At 44.7% G+C, this 17,013-nt stretch overlaps 1 protein-coding gene across 2 annotated transcripts in view; it reads left to right on the top strand.

Annotated features, from left to right (window-relative positions):
* hivep1 (HIVEP zinc finger 1) overlaps window positions 1-14,684 on the top strand; it is a 52,057-nt gene extending 37,373 nt beyond the window's left edge. For both annotated transcript variants that reach the window (XM_035182761.2, XM_035182762.2), the window contains exons 3-9: window positions 1,182-1,235; window positions 3,893-9,696; window positions 9,802-9,929; window positions 10,048-10,223; window positions 11,095-11,196; window positions 11,799-12,325; window positions 12,946-14,684. In XM_035182761.2, coding sequence (XP_035038652.2) covers window positions 1,182-1,235; window positions 3,893-9,696; window positions 9,802-9,929; window positions 10,048-10,223; window positions 11,095-11,196; window positions 11,799-12,325; window positions 12,946-14,064 — 7,910 coding nt within the window. In that variant the 3' untranslated portion in view covers window positions 14,065-14,684. The remainder of the gene's footprint in view (window positions 1-1,181; window positions 1,236-3,892; window positions 9,697-9,801; window positions 9,930-10,047; window positions 10,224-11,094; window positions 11,197-11,798; window positions 12,326-12,945) is intronic.
* Window positions 14,685-17,013: the final 2,329 nt, after the last annotated feature.

Below are 17,013 nucleotides of genomic sequence, written 5' to 3'. Positions count from 1 at the left end.
CCATCCCGCCATGCTTAAGAAGGTATAAACAATTTCCTGGATCCACCCGTTTATCTGGATCCGCTCCAAAATTGAACTGGGTCTTTCTTGGGTCATGCCACAACATTTTATGTAAATCGGTTCAGTAGTTTTTCAGACAAACAAATATAAGCTCCTTGATGGAGGCAATAACCAAAATGTCTTGTGTTGAGCCAGAAAAAGCTTCACATAAATGGGAAGAATTAAAATAAAAACTGCTGCTGGTGCCTCAGATTTCCTCAAACTAAAAGAAAAAACAAACAGTTGGACGAGAGTTTACATTTTAAAATCTTCACCCGCATCTTTGTATTATCACTTTTCATAAACCTGCCGTTTTGCATTTCCTCCGATCGACTCTGATTTATTCCTTTTAAAAACAAGACAGAAGTAATGGAGATGTAATTACACCTCAACGATGCTTCCTCCCACAAAACTGCGCTCGTCTTACCTCCTCTCTCTCTCCCTCCATCCCTCTGTGTGTCACCCATTCACAGCACATTGAGCCCGCGTATATAATTAATATTGATTACAGTGACACGCAGTCAGCCCTGTGCCACCTCCCACACGTCCATATGGTTGGTACAGAAACAGGTTCCTCACCTGCTGGATTGTGGGTAATGACTGTGACGTGCAGAAGGTCGCAGAGGAGCGACTCTCTCTCCCCTCAGGGGGGTAAACAGCATTTGAATATGTAAATGGGTCTGTGGGTTAGATCTCGCTGTGATACAATGAGAATAAATCCCCTATATCGACTTGTTTGCAAACTTAACCTACACATTATACGTACTCGTGCTGGTGACGCTTGTATGGTTGTGTTATGGTGCACACACGCACACACGCACACGCACGCACACACACACACACACAGTCCTCATCCCTCATGATTACACTAGTTTCCACACTGGAACAGTTCACTTCTCTGGGCTGTGGAAGAATATCTGTTTCTCATTTGGAGGAGCTTCATGCTGCTGCAGCTGTGTGGGAAGCATCCCCAGTATCATTAGTTACGTTGTGCACTGCCTTCGCTGCAGAGACGGAGTGTGTCCGTGTGTGTGTGTGTGTGTGTGTGTGTGTGTGTGTGTGTGTGTGTGTGTGTGTGTCTGTGTGTGTGTGTGTGTGTCTGTGCAGCGCCGCTCACAATGTTTTCTGTTCTTGTCTTTCAGATAAAATCGAGGAGGCACAGAAAGAGCTGAAAGAGCCCAAAGGCTCACAGAAAGGTAAGAAATCAGCTTCATAAAGATTTAATGGAAGGAGTTTAGATTCATTTTTCAAGAAGAGATATGGAAGGTTTTATCTTTCACTTTCATTTATCCTTCTTACAAATTTCAAAATTTTGTAAAAACTATTTTGGTCATTGCTCATTTATCACCTGGGTTTTTTTTTTTAAATGAATAACTGATTCAACGTAAAACAGATTTAATTCAGGGGTCTTGAATGTAAAGGGATTTATTTTTTAGTGTCTCAACAAACATTTATTATATAGTGTCTTTCTGTACAGCTGCGATTTTAGGTTTATCATAAATTCACTTCATTTAATTACTATAAAATATAACATTTCCAGATTTGTCAGTTAAAATTATTGTGATAAATGCGTATTCTGCGTTTTACACAGTGAAAATAGTTTTAATGCATTTCTGGTATCTGGTAATTTCTCTGGCGCTTTTCTTTCCAATAACAAAGTAAAAAATGGGCTGTGTCAAATTATTCCAAGAAGGTGTCCCTGAAATATTCTTTTATCTTGTAGTTTCTTCAGTTGAGAAAAAATTCTGAAACTCTATTTTAAGTTATGTTGTATTTACATATAAGTGAAGCTTATAGTAATATTTATTTCACCAACAGTTCCTGTGCAGCATTTGGGTTTTATTCAGCAAATATTCCCATAACTTTCTTCAGTAAAATCATTATATAGGATTTATTTTGCATCTACAGTTCTGATTGCACATTTACAACAGCCATGGTTTTAAAATAGTGTTTTTAATATCAATTTGTGACGCATGAAAAATCTGAGACACATTTTAAGTTTAATTTGGTGCTTGTTTACAACCAGTGAAACTGTGTTGTGCAGTATCACTATAGTAATAAACCTTATTACACATAGGACGGGAATTTTCTTTTGTTAAGTTGGTTGTGTAACTTTATTTAAATAGAGAAGCCAGTTTGGTTGAACTGGGATTGCTTCACTGTGTCTGTTCAAACTGTGCCTGAGAATAAATCATCTGAACTCACCTCGTCACTTAGACATTGTCCTTTTAAATACCATCCAGCTCCAACCATTGTAAATGAGACTGGGTGGAGACACTAAATGGAAACACAGTACAATTAAAAATATCTCAAAGTACTTTTAAAGGTCTTCATGTCCCCGCCTGCCAGTCAAGGCTAATCTCCGTGACAACCACCTTTTAAAAAGAAGTTAATTCTGTCAGGAGGAGTTTCACTGGATCACAGAGGAAAGGATCTTTAGTTTTTAATTCATATATTAAGTAATATATAAAGAATCATAAATACAGATGGAAAATATGGAATTTAAAATGTGTGATTATCATCTTATTATATCTGGAAATAGCCGAAGCAGACTTTTCTAAAAATAAAGAAAGAGATTGAGAAATGTTGTTTGTTTATGAAGCAGTTATTAAGATGGAAGACTTGTGAAGTCATGGAATCTTTTTTTGCACATTTGTCCGAGCGGAGGGTTGGAAGAACAAATCCTTTTCCCATGTCTTTCAATGTCTCATTACAGCGGCTTATTTTCGACAAATCAGAGGGTTTGTTTACAGAACACGTTGTGTTGGTTGTGTGCGGCTCTGCAGGATCACCGGCTGCATGTTGGCGTGGTGAAAGGATTAACCTATGTAAAGACGAGATGAGGTCAGAGCTGTGAAGGAACCCTGACCTCATCTTGGGAAATACCTTCACAAGCCAGGAAACTGTGACAGGTCACTGCCAGCATTATGCAACATGTCCTTTTAAAACCACTGGCCTGAGTCATTATGGAACACCATGGTATGGGTGTAGCCCTTTTAAAAGCAGAACTGCATTATTACTGGAATGCAGTGTTGAAGACATGCACATTCAGCTTCTCATAACTGTGAGATGCGTTTGTTTCACACATCCGCTGATCAGCAGAGCCTCCATAGATCAACATATCTGAGAAGAAAGAACTCGTTCACTTATGTAAGTAATGAAGCGTGGGCCGCAGCCATATTAGTCACAGGAAATAAACAAACTGTAAAAAAAAAAAAGTGTCTAAATCAGGGGTGAAGAAATGTTTTCCTGTTCAAAGTGTTAAAATTGATTTGAAACAACCTTTGCAATGGGTGTGTCTGATGTCAGATGGTAGTGATGGTGATGCCATTCGCAGCTGATTATAGCTGAAACAACTTGCTCAAACAAATCTCGACCATACATGTCTTGCAAAGACAGTAAATCCTATTATGTTCTAAACTGTTGATGCAAATTAGGAAAGAAAATATACTATAACACTATTAATGTTTGAATGACAGTTATATAACCGACAAGTCCAAAATACTCTCGTATCATGATAAGATAATGGTGGGTTCTCTCTTATCCACCATCTTATAAATTTGGAAATATGCACCAAACTAAAACCGAATGCCTGAAACTGCTGATTCTTAAATCAAATAAAACATAACAGGATTATCTGAACTCTAAACTAAATTTGTATTTAATTAGTGAAGCAAGTATAATACGCCAATGGGGAAAATGCGACTGTACAGCAGAGGAAATAGAGTTTATTTTCTCATCTGGGACGTATGTGGTCATTCAGCAAATATGGTCGAGCGCTGGGAACATTTTGTAAAAATGATGGTGTCATTCTGCAATTCTGCTTTTCTCATAGTTGTGTCTTCGTCCACAGGAATATCTGAGAGCAGTCGCAGAAATGCAGATAACATCAAAGGCCTGAAGAGGAAAAAGGTTGTTGCAGAGAATCAGCTCAAGAAAATCCCGAAATCTCCAGTGAAGAAGCCCCTGCAGTCGAAAACACCTGAAACTGTGCTTCACGGAGCTTCATCGAAGGAAACTACACCTTCTTGCTCCTCCTCCTCAAACAGTCCTTCCCACAATCCTTCGACATCCCCCGGTGGTGTAAGAGAGCCACATGATGCCTCACCAGTTGCAGCATCCCCTGGGGAGGGGTCTTCTTCAGCTGATGCTGAAAGGCTGAAGGAGGAAGAAACATCTCAGAGGCCGCCATCGCTTGAGACCACTGATGTTGAGGAAGGCTCTTTGATTGCTGCCGAGGTGTCGCAGGCCAAAGACGTCAAGAGCGAGGATCCCAGCTTCGAGGGAGACCCTTACCACAGCAGTGCTCCACTTGATGTTCTACTTAAGGCCATGGAGCCCGACTTCAGTTCGCTGGCTGAGAGGAAAAATGCCTTGCAGGTCACAGCCATTGGAAAACCAGCTTCCAGCCTTCATGCTCAATGCAGCGGTGAATTAAATACAATGCCAGCTGTCAATGTTGGTCTCCAGACCCAAACCTCTCATATGCAGACTTATTATATTGACAAACAAGGCAACGTTATTGGCATTGCGGCACCGCTGCAGAGGAATGTGCAGACATCCACACAGGGTACACCAATGCAGTCGTCTCCACTGGTTTCACCACAATTTATGCATGTATCTTCGAATCCTGAAAAGCCTGCCTTGCACATGAGCTTCAATTCTGGACCATCCACCATAACTCATGCACCTGTTCCCTCGGGTTCCAACGCTTTGCCACAAAGCCAACCACCTGTTGTGCACACATGCCAGTCCATCTCTGCAAGTGTGCCCAGCACCATTCAGGTCCCAGTTACACCCGGCAGCAACCATGTTCAGATGGCCACTGTAATGAACTATGGTGCTGAGCAGGTTTCCAAGGACCAAAAGCCTAAAAAGCCAGGGAAATACGTGTGTGAATACTGCAGCCGAGCATGTGCAAAACCCAGTGTGCTGCTCAAACACATCAGGTCCCACACAGGAGAAAGACCATATCCCTGTGTTACTTGTGGTTTCTCATTCAAAACCAAGAGCAACCTGTACAAGCACAAGAAATCACATGCTCATGCTATTAAACTGGGTCTCATTGCTCGCTCTGAATCTGGAGGTGGATCATTATCTCAAGAATCTGACAAAGCCCTTGGGACGCATTCAGATGCGGAGGAGAGCGGTGACAGTGATGAGGAAGGTAGCACTGCGGACTTGGACCCTGACTCATCACAGGGCTTTGTGGCAGCTTTGTCTGAAAATAGTTTACAGAATGCAGGTACAAACCAAGCAAGCCAAGGGGAAGTGGATTCACCAGCTATGTTCGACTCTGTCAAACCAGCACATTGCCAGAGGGCTCATGAGCCCAAAGTTACTGCTGCACTTCCAAAAGTTGTCGTATATCCAGTAAATGTCTCCCCTCTGAGGGCAGACAGCCCAAGAGTTACAGGTGCAGCACCTGAGCAAGCTGCTGCACAACGGCAACGAGACTTCCAGACTGCCAATCTGAGATCCAGCATCACCGTCCTGTCGTCTCTGAAAGAGGTGGACGGTGCGAATCCCTCACTAGATACTGTGAGTGAAGATGAAGACCAGCATTGCAAGTCTCCACTGTTAGGTGGACACGCTCAGCTTCAGAGGCAGCAAGCAACAGACTTTTCTCAACAGCAACAAGCCAAGTGTCTACTAAGCCCCCGCAGTCTGGGAAGTACAGATTCTGGGTACTTCTCGCGCTCGGAAAGTGCTGACCAGGCCATGAGTCCACCGAGTCCTTTTGTAAAGATAACTCCACCAGTAGATATTGACATTGCCAAGAACACTCTTCCAAATATCCCCCCTGTGGTTGCCACAGTGATGCATGTAGCAGCTGAGCAAAAGCCACGGGCCACAGTTGGACAGATGCGTCCACCCTTAGAAGCCAAAGCACTTTCTCTGGAGGAACGAATTTCAAAGTTAATATCTGACAATGAGGCAGTTGTCGACAACAAACAGCTGGACAGTGTAAAGCCAAGGAGGACGTCCCTCTCAAGGAGAGGTAGTATAGACTCCCCCAAATCATACATATTTAAAGACTCTTTTCAGTTTGATCTTAAACCGATGGGAAGAAGGTCAAGTTCCAGTTCAGACATCCCCAAGTCCCCATTCACCCCCACAGATAAATCTAAGCCAGTATTTCTTCTCTCTGTACCTTCTCAATACCCACCAATGGATTGTTTGCCAATTACGAGGAGCAACTCTATGCCCACAACACCTGGACACTCGGCTCTTCCTCTTAATGTTGCTCCCCTTCCTCACCCTTTACGAATTTGTCAGTCATTTGATGAAAAGCATAGTTCGTTCAATGATGACGTATTTTCCTCAGCCCCGTCAACCCCAAATCCAGCAATACATTCTCGTACATTAGTCAGACAAGCCGCTGTGGAAGACTTTTCCACAAGTGAAGGACATGGCATCCCTACTGTTCGCTCCATGGATGAGGGCTATCACGGTCCAAGCAGTTCCACTGAAGTGATGCAAAGGAGCAGATCTTTCGAGCATAATCAGGACAGAAACAGAAAGCCTCTACAGAACAAAGGCACAATGTACGAGTGTGAAACCTGTCGTAACCGCTACCGAAAGTTAGAGAATTTTGAAACTCACAAGAAATTCTATTGTTCTGAGCTTCATGGCCCAAAAAACAAGCCACATGCTGTCAAAGAAACGGATCAAGATGTTTTTCACGTTAACGTACAGCAGCCCTTAGTCCCCAGATCAACTGGTGTTCCAGGAATACTCGATCAACAGACATCTATTAGAAAAAGAAGGAAAATGAAAAGTGTTGGAGATGAGGATGATCAATCTCCAACCGAGACCATTCCCCCTTGTTCTGTTACCTTTGAGCCACCAACAGCTCCGGCTAGTCGGACGTTTCCTCAGCATGCTGTAATAGACGTACAGCCCAAAATGAATCAGCCAAAGCTACCTCAGATTCAGCTCGTAGCAAGAGGTATAAATACTCCAGATTCCAGACTGTCACCAATACGAGAGACCCAGATCAGCACTTCCACTAAAGGAGATCTGCAAAGGCAAGGCAGCGGTACGTCAGTCATCAGACACACCAACTCTCTCAGCAGACCCAATTCGTTTGAGACAGAATCTATTGACAGGGCCTCTCCTGTTGATATTATGGAGAAGGATCCCCCGAACAAACCCAAACCAGACGCAATAGCAAATGTCTCAGCTGATGGCTACCATGAAGAAACATCCAAACCCAAGAGTATTGACTATGGAAAACAAATGAAGGAGCAATGCACTGATTGCACAGGAGCACCAGTTGGTGAAAACTCGACTCCTGTTCATCAGTCGCGTTTGGTTCGTCAAAATAACATTCAAGTTCCTGAGATTTTTGTCACAGAGGAGCCTGACAGAGAGCATGAGACACAAATATCTGAACCAGCAGATAAACCTGCAGAACAGTTCAACTGGCCTCAGAGAAGCGAGAGTTTATCAAAGTTACCAGCAGAGAAACTGCCGCCGAAAAAGAAAAGAATTCGTCTTGCTCAAATGGAACAATCCTCAGGTGAATCCAGTTTTGAGTCCAGCCTCTCGCGAAGCCTCAGCAGGGACAGTAGTCTCTCTCGTTGTTCCAGCATCTCAGCGTCTTTCGACAGAGATGAGACATCTAGGTCAGAGAGTCCATCTAGAGGGGAGTGTGTTGGCAAAGTTCCTGAGCCTAAAGGTTTGCCAACAGCCTTCAATACTCTCGGTGTGCCTGGAATGATGAGGCGTGCTGCATCTGAACAGATCACTTGTACTCAACCCTCTGTGGAGATTTCATGTGACTATCGCAGCAAGTCTTTTGACTGTGGCAATGTATCTCCAAGCCGATCTCTGTCACCCGTTGGCCACCCAAGAGGTGGAAATATCTCCCACGTTGCCCAGGTGCCACTTATTGAAAGGAGGCGGGGGCCATTAGTTCGCCAGATGTCTTTAAAGATAAGCCCAGAGAGTCAGCAACCTGTTCGCAAAGCAGTTATACCTCTAGATAAACCTCCAATGACAAATGTTAGCTCCTTAACTCAGAATAGATCCCAGCAGATTCACATTGCCAATAGGCGCCCTATGGCTCAGCCTTTTATCCTTCATAGTGGTGAACAACCATTGCAAAAGAATGAACATATGGTGCAAAGCATTAATTTGGGAAGCCCAACTCAACAGGCTCAAGTCCATGGCCTTCCACACCCTTGGCATCAAACATCAAGGGTTCCAATATGCCAAAAGATACAACCGCCACTGAGCCAGATCATAATTTCTCACGAGAATGTCAAAAACAAACCATCAGATTCTGAAGAAAGGAAATCTTTTGTGCCCAAATACCAACTGCAGTGTGCCGCTCTGAGAGCAAGCCAAACATTTTCATTCCCCAGCACACAGGGCACTCAGATAGCCATGCCACTTTTAACGATACCAATTGCCAATCCGATTTTGAGTATTTCAAAATCACCTGATGTGATCCAAAATGTATATGTTGCTCAACCCAGTCAAAAGGCCTCTGAGATTAAGGCGCAAACTGTAGTTTTGTCAGGTAAACAGCACAGAAACCCGTTTGATCAGACCCAAGCAGGTGCGATACCACTGCCGCAGATCCTGATCACCCATGAGCAGATGCACCCTGCTCCCTCTCTGTCCAGTAAAAATAGCCTCTCATCCACTCACAGTGTCGACAGTGATACTCATGCTGTACCAACTGCAAAGAAGGACAGGATTCAAACGGAAACCGTGAACACTCACAACCACATCGGAGAGCGAGCTCCTTCTCCTGGGTCTTTACATTGCACACAGAAATTAGCGTCAGTAACTCTGTGCCCTCAGCAGGAACCCACTGCTTCAAGTAAACGAATGCTGTCGCCCGCCAACAGCTTGGACATCTACATGGAAAAGCACCAGAAACGGGCTAAGGATGAGCACGGCGTGGCCTGTCTCACTGATGGCAGGTCCGTCAATTATCTTAATTCCAAGATGTCTGAGGTAACGCGGCAGCGGAAGTTTACACTTGTGAGGCAGGTTTGCACGACGGAACCAGTGGACAGTCCCATTGAAACTGAGGCTCCACCTCTGCCCCAGATTAAAACAGACGGGGTGAAGGACTCGGAGGCGACTGATGACGTCAAGCCTATGTCACCTGACAGTACCGGGCTGGACAAAGACACAAGCACAGTTATTCATGAGGCAGTCGCTGCCGTGAATGCTACACCTGGTAGCCAGGTCATCTGCACTCCAGCTAATGATACTCTGAGGCCCCAAGAGAAAGCTGAGGATCAGAGGTGGACGCCTGCTAAGTCACCTATTAAACCTTCCAGTTTCCATGGGAGTCAGGTGAAACTGACCACATCTGTGTCTGTGGTCAACACGAAAGACAGTCACCGCCTGTCTTTCCCGAGCCTGAAGACTGCCACCACATTCACATGGTGTTTCCTGATGAAGAGGAAACCTCTCCATGTTCAGCAGACTGACCTGAAGACTTCAGCATATGCAGCCTGGACCGTCAGCCCCAACAACCCTAACCCACTCGGGCTGCCCACCAAGGTGGTCATGTCTCTGTTTGACTCCAAGCAGACTTCCAAGAAAATACACTACACCTCGGCCATAAGAACCAACGGAAAATCAGATTCCCTGTCTTACTCTGCCAAGCTGAAAGAAGTCATGCCCAGGGTAAGAACCACATTTCTCAACATTTAAAAAGTCTAATTTATATATCTTTATTGATATTCGAGTTTGGATCAGATCAATGAATGCATCACGTTCTTCTTGCTGCAGCTGCCACTCACCCAGAGGTCCGTGTCACCCAGAGGGAAAGTGCTACCAGAAAGTCAAACCAGCAACGACTCGGACAAAGACTTGGTGCCTAAAACGGAGCCAAGACGGGTCAAAATATTTGACGGCGGGTATGTTTCACAGCAATGGAGACATTTTCTATTACACTACCATTAGAAAGCTTTATGTGGTTTATATATTCTCTGTTCTATCTTAAATGTCCCTCTTGGCTCAATTGCAACCCCACAGATTCAAGTCTAATGAAGAGTATGTTTACGTACGTGGGCGCGGACGTGGTAAATACATCTGTGAGGAATGTGGGATCCGCTGTAAAAAGCCCAGCATGCTGCGCAAACACATCCGCACCCACTCTGATGTCCGGCCGTACCACTGTGTCCACTGCAACTTCTCCTTCAAGACAAAAGGTTAGAACACAGAACATGATCCGTGTTCACACACAACACAAAGTGCTTCACATAAAGGCCGTTAAAACATTTATCATATGACCATACAAGAAGAAAATTAAATTGAAAGTGAATATAAACTGCAGGTAAAGACAAAAGCAAAACAAAAAAAACTGTATATTAAATAAATAAAACAAAATAAAGACAGCAGGATAAGACACAAATGAAACCGCTTAAACACATCAGGAGAAGTGTGATAATAAAAAAATGTGTCTTAAAGGTTTATTTTGAAAATGACAATATATTTAGAGCCAGTACGACTTTCGGGGAAATTGTTTCAGCGCTTTGGGACATAATTAATAAAGATGTATTTTAGTTCTGACATCAGGAAAAGAAGGAACTTATTATTTTAATATTCTGCATTTCATGTGGTTTTCAATTTCTAGATGTATTAATACACACATACTTTACACCATGATGCAAATAGCACCAGAAGTTTTTAGAAAACTATATTTGCAAACACCAATCAGACAAAACAATTTGCTTTCACTTTAATGCACATTTTGAGACTGTATCATTTAGATGAACTTGATCTGCTGCAGTTCACTTAGTCCCTTTAGAAGTTATGAAATGAAATACGTTGTTTAACCATCTCTTCAACCAAGACAGGATGATTCACCGTTCTTTATCGAACTTGCCTGCCCACGCGACACTGCAGAACAGCACTTGGTGTCAGAGCAGCCCACGTTCATTTAAAAATGTCTTCATCAGTTACTCACCCCTTTTACGTACAGTTTGCCCAGCGACCGCATTCTCTTACATAATAAACCTCCCGTGCTATTGTTCGAGCTCTACCCCCCCCCGCAAGACCTCACTGCCTCTGTTTCTGCAGGAAATCTGACCAAGCACATGAAATCCAAGGCCCACAGCAAGAAGTGCATGGAGATGGGGGTGCCTGCGGGTCTCATTGACGATCTGGATGCAGAGGATTCAGGTACGTTTGCCCACAGGGAAATATAGAAGGATCGCTCATCATGGTTTTAATTACAGTGAATCACTCCATGTTTAAAAGTGACTTAACACATCTTATTTACGGCTTATCTGCTTTGGTTTCAAACAACAAGAGTTTCCCTTGTTTCAAAAAGTTTTCCTGTTAACGACACGATATACGTACAAAACACAGGATTGTTCCCACTTGTGCTCTGTTGCTATGTCGATCAATAGCTTTGCCACGGTCTAATTAAAAAATTCTAAATGCAGCTTCTTCCTCTGTTAACTCAAAGCACATGTGGGCAGCATTCAGAGCATTTAGAAAGAGGAAATTGCTGCGTCTAATTTTAGAAGAAAAAAAAAAAGATCGAGAGAGAGGGAGAAGCTGCCTGAAAGCGTTCTCTGGTCCCAGTCTCTAAGAGCATATTTGTTTTTCCTCCTCTGTCTGTGATGGAGCTCCGGGGTGTGTGTGTCAGTCCAGGGTGTGAAACGCTGTTACTGCAGCAGCACAAAACACTGAGCTGTGTTCTTAGTGCTGGATTTCCTCACTGTATGAAACCAAAATAGATGATAACGAAGGAATCTGACTTGTTTTCTCATGTGCAGGAGACCGCAGTCAGGTGAGCAGTGCCGACCGCCAAGACTCAGACGGCGATGACTCCGACGGCCCCGACGATGAGGAGAACGACGAGGAGGAAGAGGAGGACAGCCAGGCGGAGTCGGGCCTGTCCACCAACCCGTCTGTCTCCGCCAGTCCCCAGCACATCCCTTCCAAGGAGGCGGAAGTCCCCCCTAGCGCCCTCCTCGCCCAGATGTCCATCAGCTCAGTGTCCTTCCCTCTGTCCCTGCCTCCAGCTCCTGAATCCCACACATCAGACTCAGAGTCCGTCCCCATGATGAGCCCCGTGTCCCTCAGCAAGCAGATCTCCATCACTGGGTCCTGCTGCAGCTCGCTGCCCCTCCCCAACTCCCCTCCGCCTGTTGCCACTACGTCAGAGTCCTACACCTCAGACACAGAGTCAGTGCATATGATGAGCCCAGTGTCACCATGCAGACAGATGTCCATCGACTACCCTGACTTTGACGTGCCCCCTAGTCCCCCAGTGCCAGGAAAGTGCTCCATGCTAGGCCAGGTGAGAGCCATGTATTCTCATTGTGTGTCGCTCCCCCCCCCTCTCTGCCTGCCTCCCTTCCTTCCTACACATTCCCTTTGAATCCTGCATGCGAGGCACTTGCACAAAGCTCCTGTCAATGCTCCGCAACAAGGTGATTAGTCTCATTAGGTTCTGATTAGTGGATCGATAGAAATATCATTATATCTTAGGGCTGCCACTTTTTATTCAAAAATTAAACATTCACTTCGACGGTGGGGGGGGAAACGTTTGTATTGGAAATGTAATCAGCTTACGATCAGCTTGATGTATCGGTGAAGTGCGCCAGTAATGTTACGTTGTTTTGAAATGGAGGACGCTGGCAAGCAAAGCCGTCCTGAGCAGAACAATCACAACACAGAAGCATCTGAGGAGCAGCGAGTGGACGTGTTTTGTGTTCTGCAGCGTAGACGGTAGATTAACGGACAAAGTTAAGGCTGTTTGAGGCACAAAAGACGAGCAGCGACATCAACCTCCTCTGACTGCGCGTGTGAATACTAAGTGTCGGCCCTATTATACTTTAATCTCTTTACATCTTGTAGGATCGTGCCACAGTTGAGTCTAGAAATAAGATTGAATTGTCTGTTTTTCTCTTTTTAAAGGACGCCCCCGCTCCCCCTCCTGCTGTGGTGACCAGTTACCCGGGCATACCAGTGGACCGGGGCACCCAGACTTCCTCCTACGCGTCTCACGGCCCCGCGCTCTTTCCGCCGCAGGGTCTTTGCCAAACACTAGGAAGAGAGACCCAGACCCACCTGTTCAGTCACCTGCCCCTGCACTCCCAGCAGCCGTCTCGCTCCACGTACAGCATGGTCCCGGTCGGGGGGATCCAGCTGGTGCCCGCAAGCCTGGCAGCTTACTCCGCCTTTGTACCGCTCCAGGCGGGCCCCGTCCAGCTCACCTTCCCAGCAGTGAGCGTCATTCACAGGAACACGAGTCCGTTACCAGCTCTCCACACTCCACCCCATCCGGAGGGCTTGCAGACCCAGCCGCTCGTGGTCCAGGAGCCAATCAGCAGCGTCGTCCCCTGCTTCCCCCTCAGGCAGGTCACTGGCCTGCAGGCTCAAACGATACAACCGTTGGGTCTGGAGACACTTAACCTCATGGGGCTGACCAACACAGGCCTGACATCCACCCAGCTGCTGCCCCAGCAAGGGCTCACCCTCAACGCCACCCTCGGGCTGCAGGTTTTAGCTGCCAACCCCACCTCCCAAAGCAGCACCGGCCCCCAGACACATGTCCCAGGTCTGCAGATAGTGAACATCTCCCTGCCTGCCATCATTCCTTCTCTCAGCCCGCTCTCTTCTCTCAGTCCTCTCCCCGGTCCCTCCGAGAGGCAGGGCAGCCCCGAAGCTCCGGGAGCACAGCCATCTCAAAGTGAACATGGGCTTGGTTCTTCGCGGTGCTGCATGACCGCTTCACCACCCGCCCCCGTGAAGGTCAGCAGCTCCCCGGGACTGACCGCAGGCAGCAGGGCGAGCCCCGGAGGCATCAGCAGAGCAGAGCTGGTACAGACAGTCGAGAGGGAGGACAGGGAGAAATCTCCACAGCAGCCTCTGCCGCCTGCTCCTGTGAGCCGGGCAGACGCTGCTAAGGAGTCACCGGTTGAGGGCGCTAGCAATCCTGCACCTCCTCGACCGCCACCGCCAGTGTCCAGCTGGCAGAAGGTAATCGATGAGGTGTCCAGTGATGACGAAGACAGACTGGTCATCGCCACCTGAAAAAAAAACCCAAGTGGAAAAAGCTCTTCTTGTTCTCTTTTTGTAATTCTCGTCACTTTGTAAGACTGAAAACACTTTTCAGGGGTTTGTCTCTTGACAAATCACCTTTCAAAGCACAGATGCTGACATTCATATTGTATGTGCAATCACATGATAATTATTATGATGACCAATCGTTTTATTTTTACTGTTTTTTTGTCAGCTCCACACATTTTCTTTTTTTTGTACATGTTGTATAGACAATTGTGCCTTTATGGAGTTTCTTGTTTAGGAACCTGTACATAATTCCTCATAAATTCAGTAGTTGCTTGTGTTTATTTCAAAAATATAGAAGTAAAAAAAGGCATAACGATGGAGAATATCAATTTTATTTTGGAGGATGTCACTCGTAAATATATGGAATTATAAATGTTGTACTGGTATATGTACATTTCTATGGATTATGGGGCAATGTTTCTGTGTACAGATGTTGTGTTCAACTATTTATTATAATCCATCTAGTGCCCATTATGATTCATAAGTCCATAGGTATGTGCATTATAGTAGCTTTACATTTCTGTATCAATATTCTTAACTGTATCAGTAAAAATTTGTTTACAAACAATAAAGTGGTGTCACTGTATTTTGAAAGTTTCACATTAGAAACATCACTTATGATTTAAGGTGGATTTTGATTTTAAGGTACAACAGTCGCCTTAAACTCATGTTTTGTTTGGAAGTCGTTCTAAAACCTTTGAAGATACATATGAACTGTTGATTCTCTACTGAATCCACAGGATCTCAGCAACTTATAAGTATATTTACAGGTTTCCAGCTCAATTTGTTATGATACAGAGGCTGAATAAAATCCCAACTTTCTATGAAACCTTACCCCCGACAAGGCCCCTGATGAAACCACATTGAAATTCACTAGATCTGGATTGTTTTTCATCAAGATCCATGAATTATTCTTTGAGAAACCATCCAGAGTGTTGAAACAGACTCTTGTCTTGATAAAGAAAGTGAAACAAAATCCCTGGATCTGCCCCCTGATTGGGATCCGCTCCAAGATTTCATGGTTTCTGTCTTGGCCCGTGTCCCATCTTTCCACCAAGTTCTGCAGAAATCTGTTCAGTCATTTTTTGCGTAATCCTTCTGAGGAACTAACCAACCATCAAACGGAAACTTAAAGTAAATTTGAGCTGTAAACTGTGTTGGAGATTTCAGCTGTGGATGGAGCCATTGACTCAACTGGTAGGAATTCACCCCCTTTACATAACTTTACATTTCTGCTTCCATTTTCTTTGGACCTCAGCAGGAGGAGGAATTGTGATATCACAGGTTTCTTTGACACGATGAGAAAAATAACGCCGTGTGTTCATTCAGGGTTCCGGTCGAACGCTTCAGTCCCTGTCAACAGCTCACTTAGTGCTTCACCGCAAAAAATAATTTCCCTTCAATCCTCAGGAGACGACCTTGCGACGCTCTCATCGTCACAACGACGCCACTTCATTACAAAAACAAAATCCCCACTTGCCACCAAACGAGTGGAACTTGATTAAAAAAGGATTTGATTTGTTTTTATTTTGCACCCACAAGAAGAGAGTGAGTAAAGAGCTCTCAGAGGACCACCCCATTCAGAAGGTGACTCATCCATCTCTTCTTCCTCCTCCTCCTCCTCCTCCTCCTCCACCTCCCTCAGGGCTGCCAGAAGGAGAGTCTATAGCAAAGCAAACAGAGACACCTAGAGGCCAACCCTTGCAAGTGCAGAGAAGACAAACACAAATGCAGCAACAAATCTTGCACGACTTCCCAGCACCAGCTCCACACAGATTTTAAACAAAACACAAAAGCTAGAGAGTCTAATGCTCCTCCACTAGTTTTCTATCCTGTCCTGAGTTAAAACATAAAATCCTCCTGCTCACTGTGGCACAATCTGTTCTCCTGCCCAGTGGAAACTCTGCAAACCACTGCCTCTGATTGGGGGCCTCAGAGCTGCAGCACGTCAGGATGCTTTCCCCGAAGACTTTTCCACTTTGCACACACACACGCACGTGCACACCAACACGCACGTGCACACCAACACGCACGTGCACACCAACGCGCACACACAAGGTCCATTTTCCACTGCGGCACACTGACTCCGAGTATGTGATTTAGGGAAATGAAGCAGGGCTCTGTTTCCACAGTTTATTACAAGTGATGCTGGAGGGAAACTATTAGATTAACATCCACTTTGGAGGCTGCTTGTGTTTCCAGGAATCGTCCATCGATGAAGAAGAGGCAGCAGCTGTGCAGCACCACCTTCTATTCATCAGGGGGACGATGTGAGAAGAAGCACAGACAGGTTTTTTACGCATTGAGGTGAAAACTGGTCTAATTAAGAACTTAAAGTTGTAAAGGTTGTAGTAGTTCTACATATTTGATGTCACAGTCAACTTTGTCCTCATAAAGAGGATTGAAAAGCTGCTTCTCTCACATCCCAAACACGCAAGTACACAAGTACAAACTCATAGATATCAGTTCCCTAAATTTGCGTGATCTGAATGTAGAAATGTTCATGTACACATTGAATTATGATGCTCAGCTCTTAATATTAAAAATACTAAATGAATGGCCGACACTAACTTGTGATGTTATGGTTCAATAGCAGTTCCAGTTTGATTTGAACATTTATTATCCAAAAAAGGAAAACTGGGTGATGCTTAACTTTAAGTATTTAACATTTATAAACAGTATACAGACAATAAATAAAGTATATAGTCTATAGGTGAATTTATAAGCAGGTATTAGGATAAATTAACTTATGAAGACATAAGTTTAAGAAGGAAGGATGAGTTATAGTCGTTGACAAATAAATTAACAATTATTTTTGTTCAGTATCTTTAGTCTCATTTCATTCTGGTTGACAGTTTATAAATATGAGTTTTGCTGTATTTGAATAAAGAAATCTAACCACAAGACCACAAC

This window comes from Hippoglossus stenolepis, chromosome 17 (genome assembly GCF_022539355.2).
Source record: "Hippoglossus stenolepis isolate QCI-W04-F060 chromosome 17, HSTE1.2, whole genome shotgun sequence".
NCBI classification, from domain to species: domain Eukaryota; kingdom Metazoa; phylum Chordata; class Actinopteri; order Pleuronectiformes; family Pleuronectidae; genus Hippoglossus; species Hippoglossus stenolepis.
This window is presented reverse-complemented; position numbering and strand designations above follow the sequence as displayed.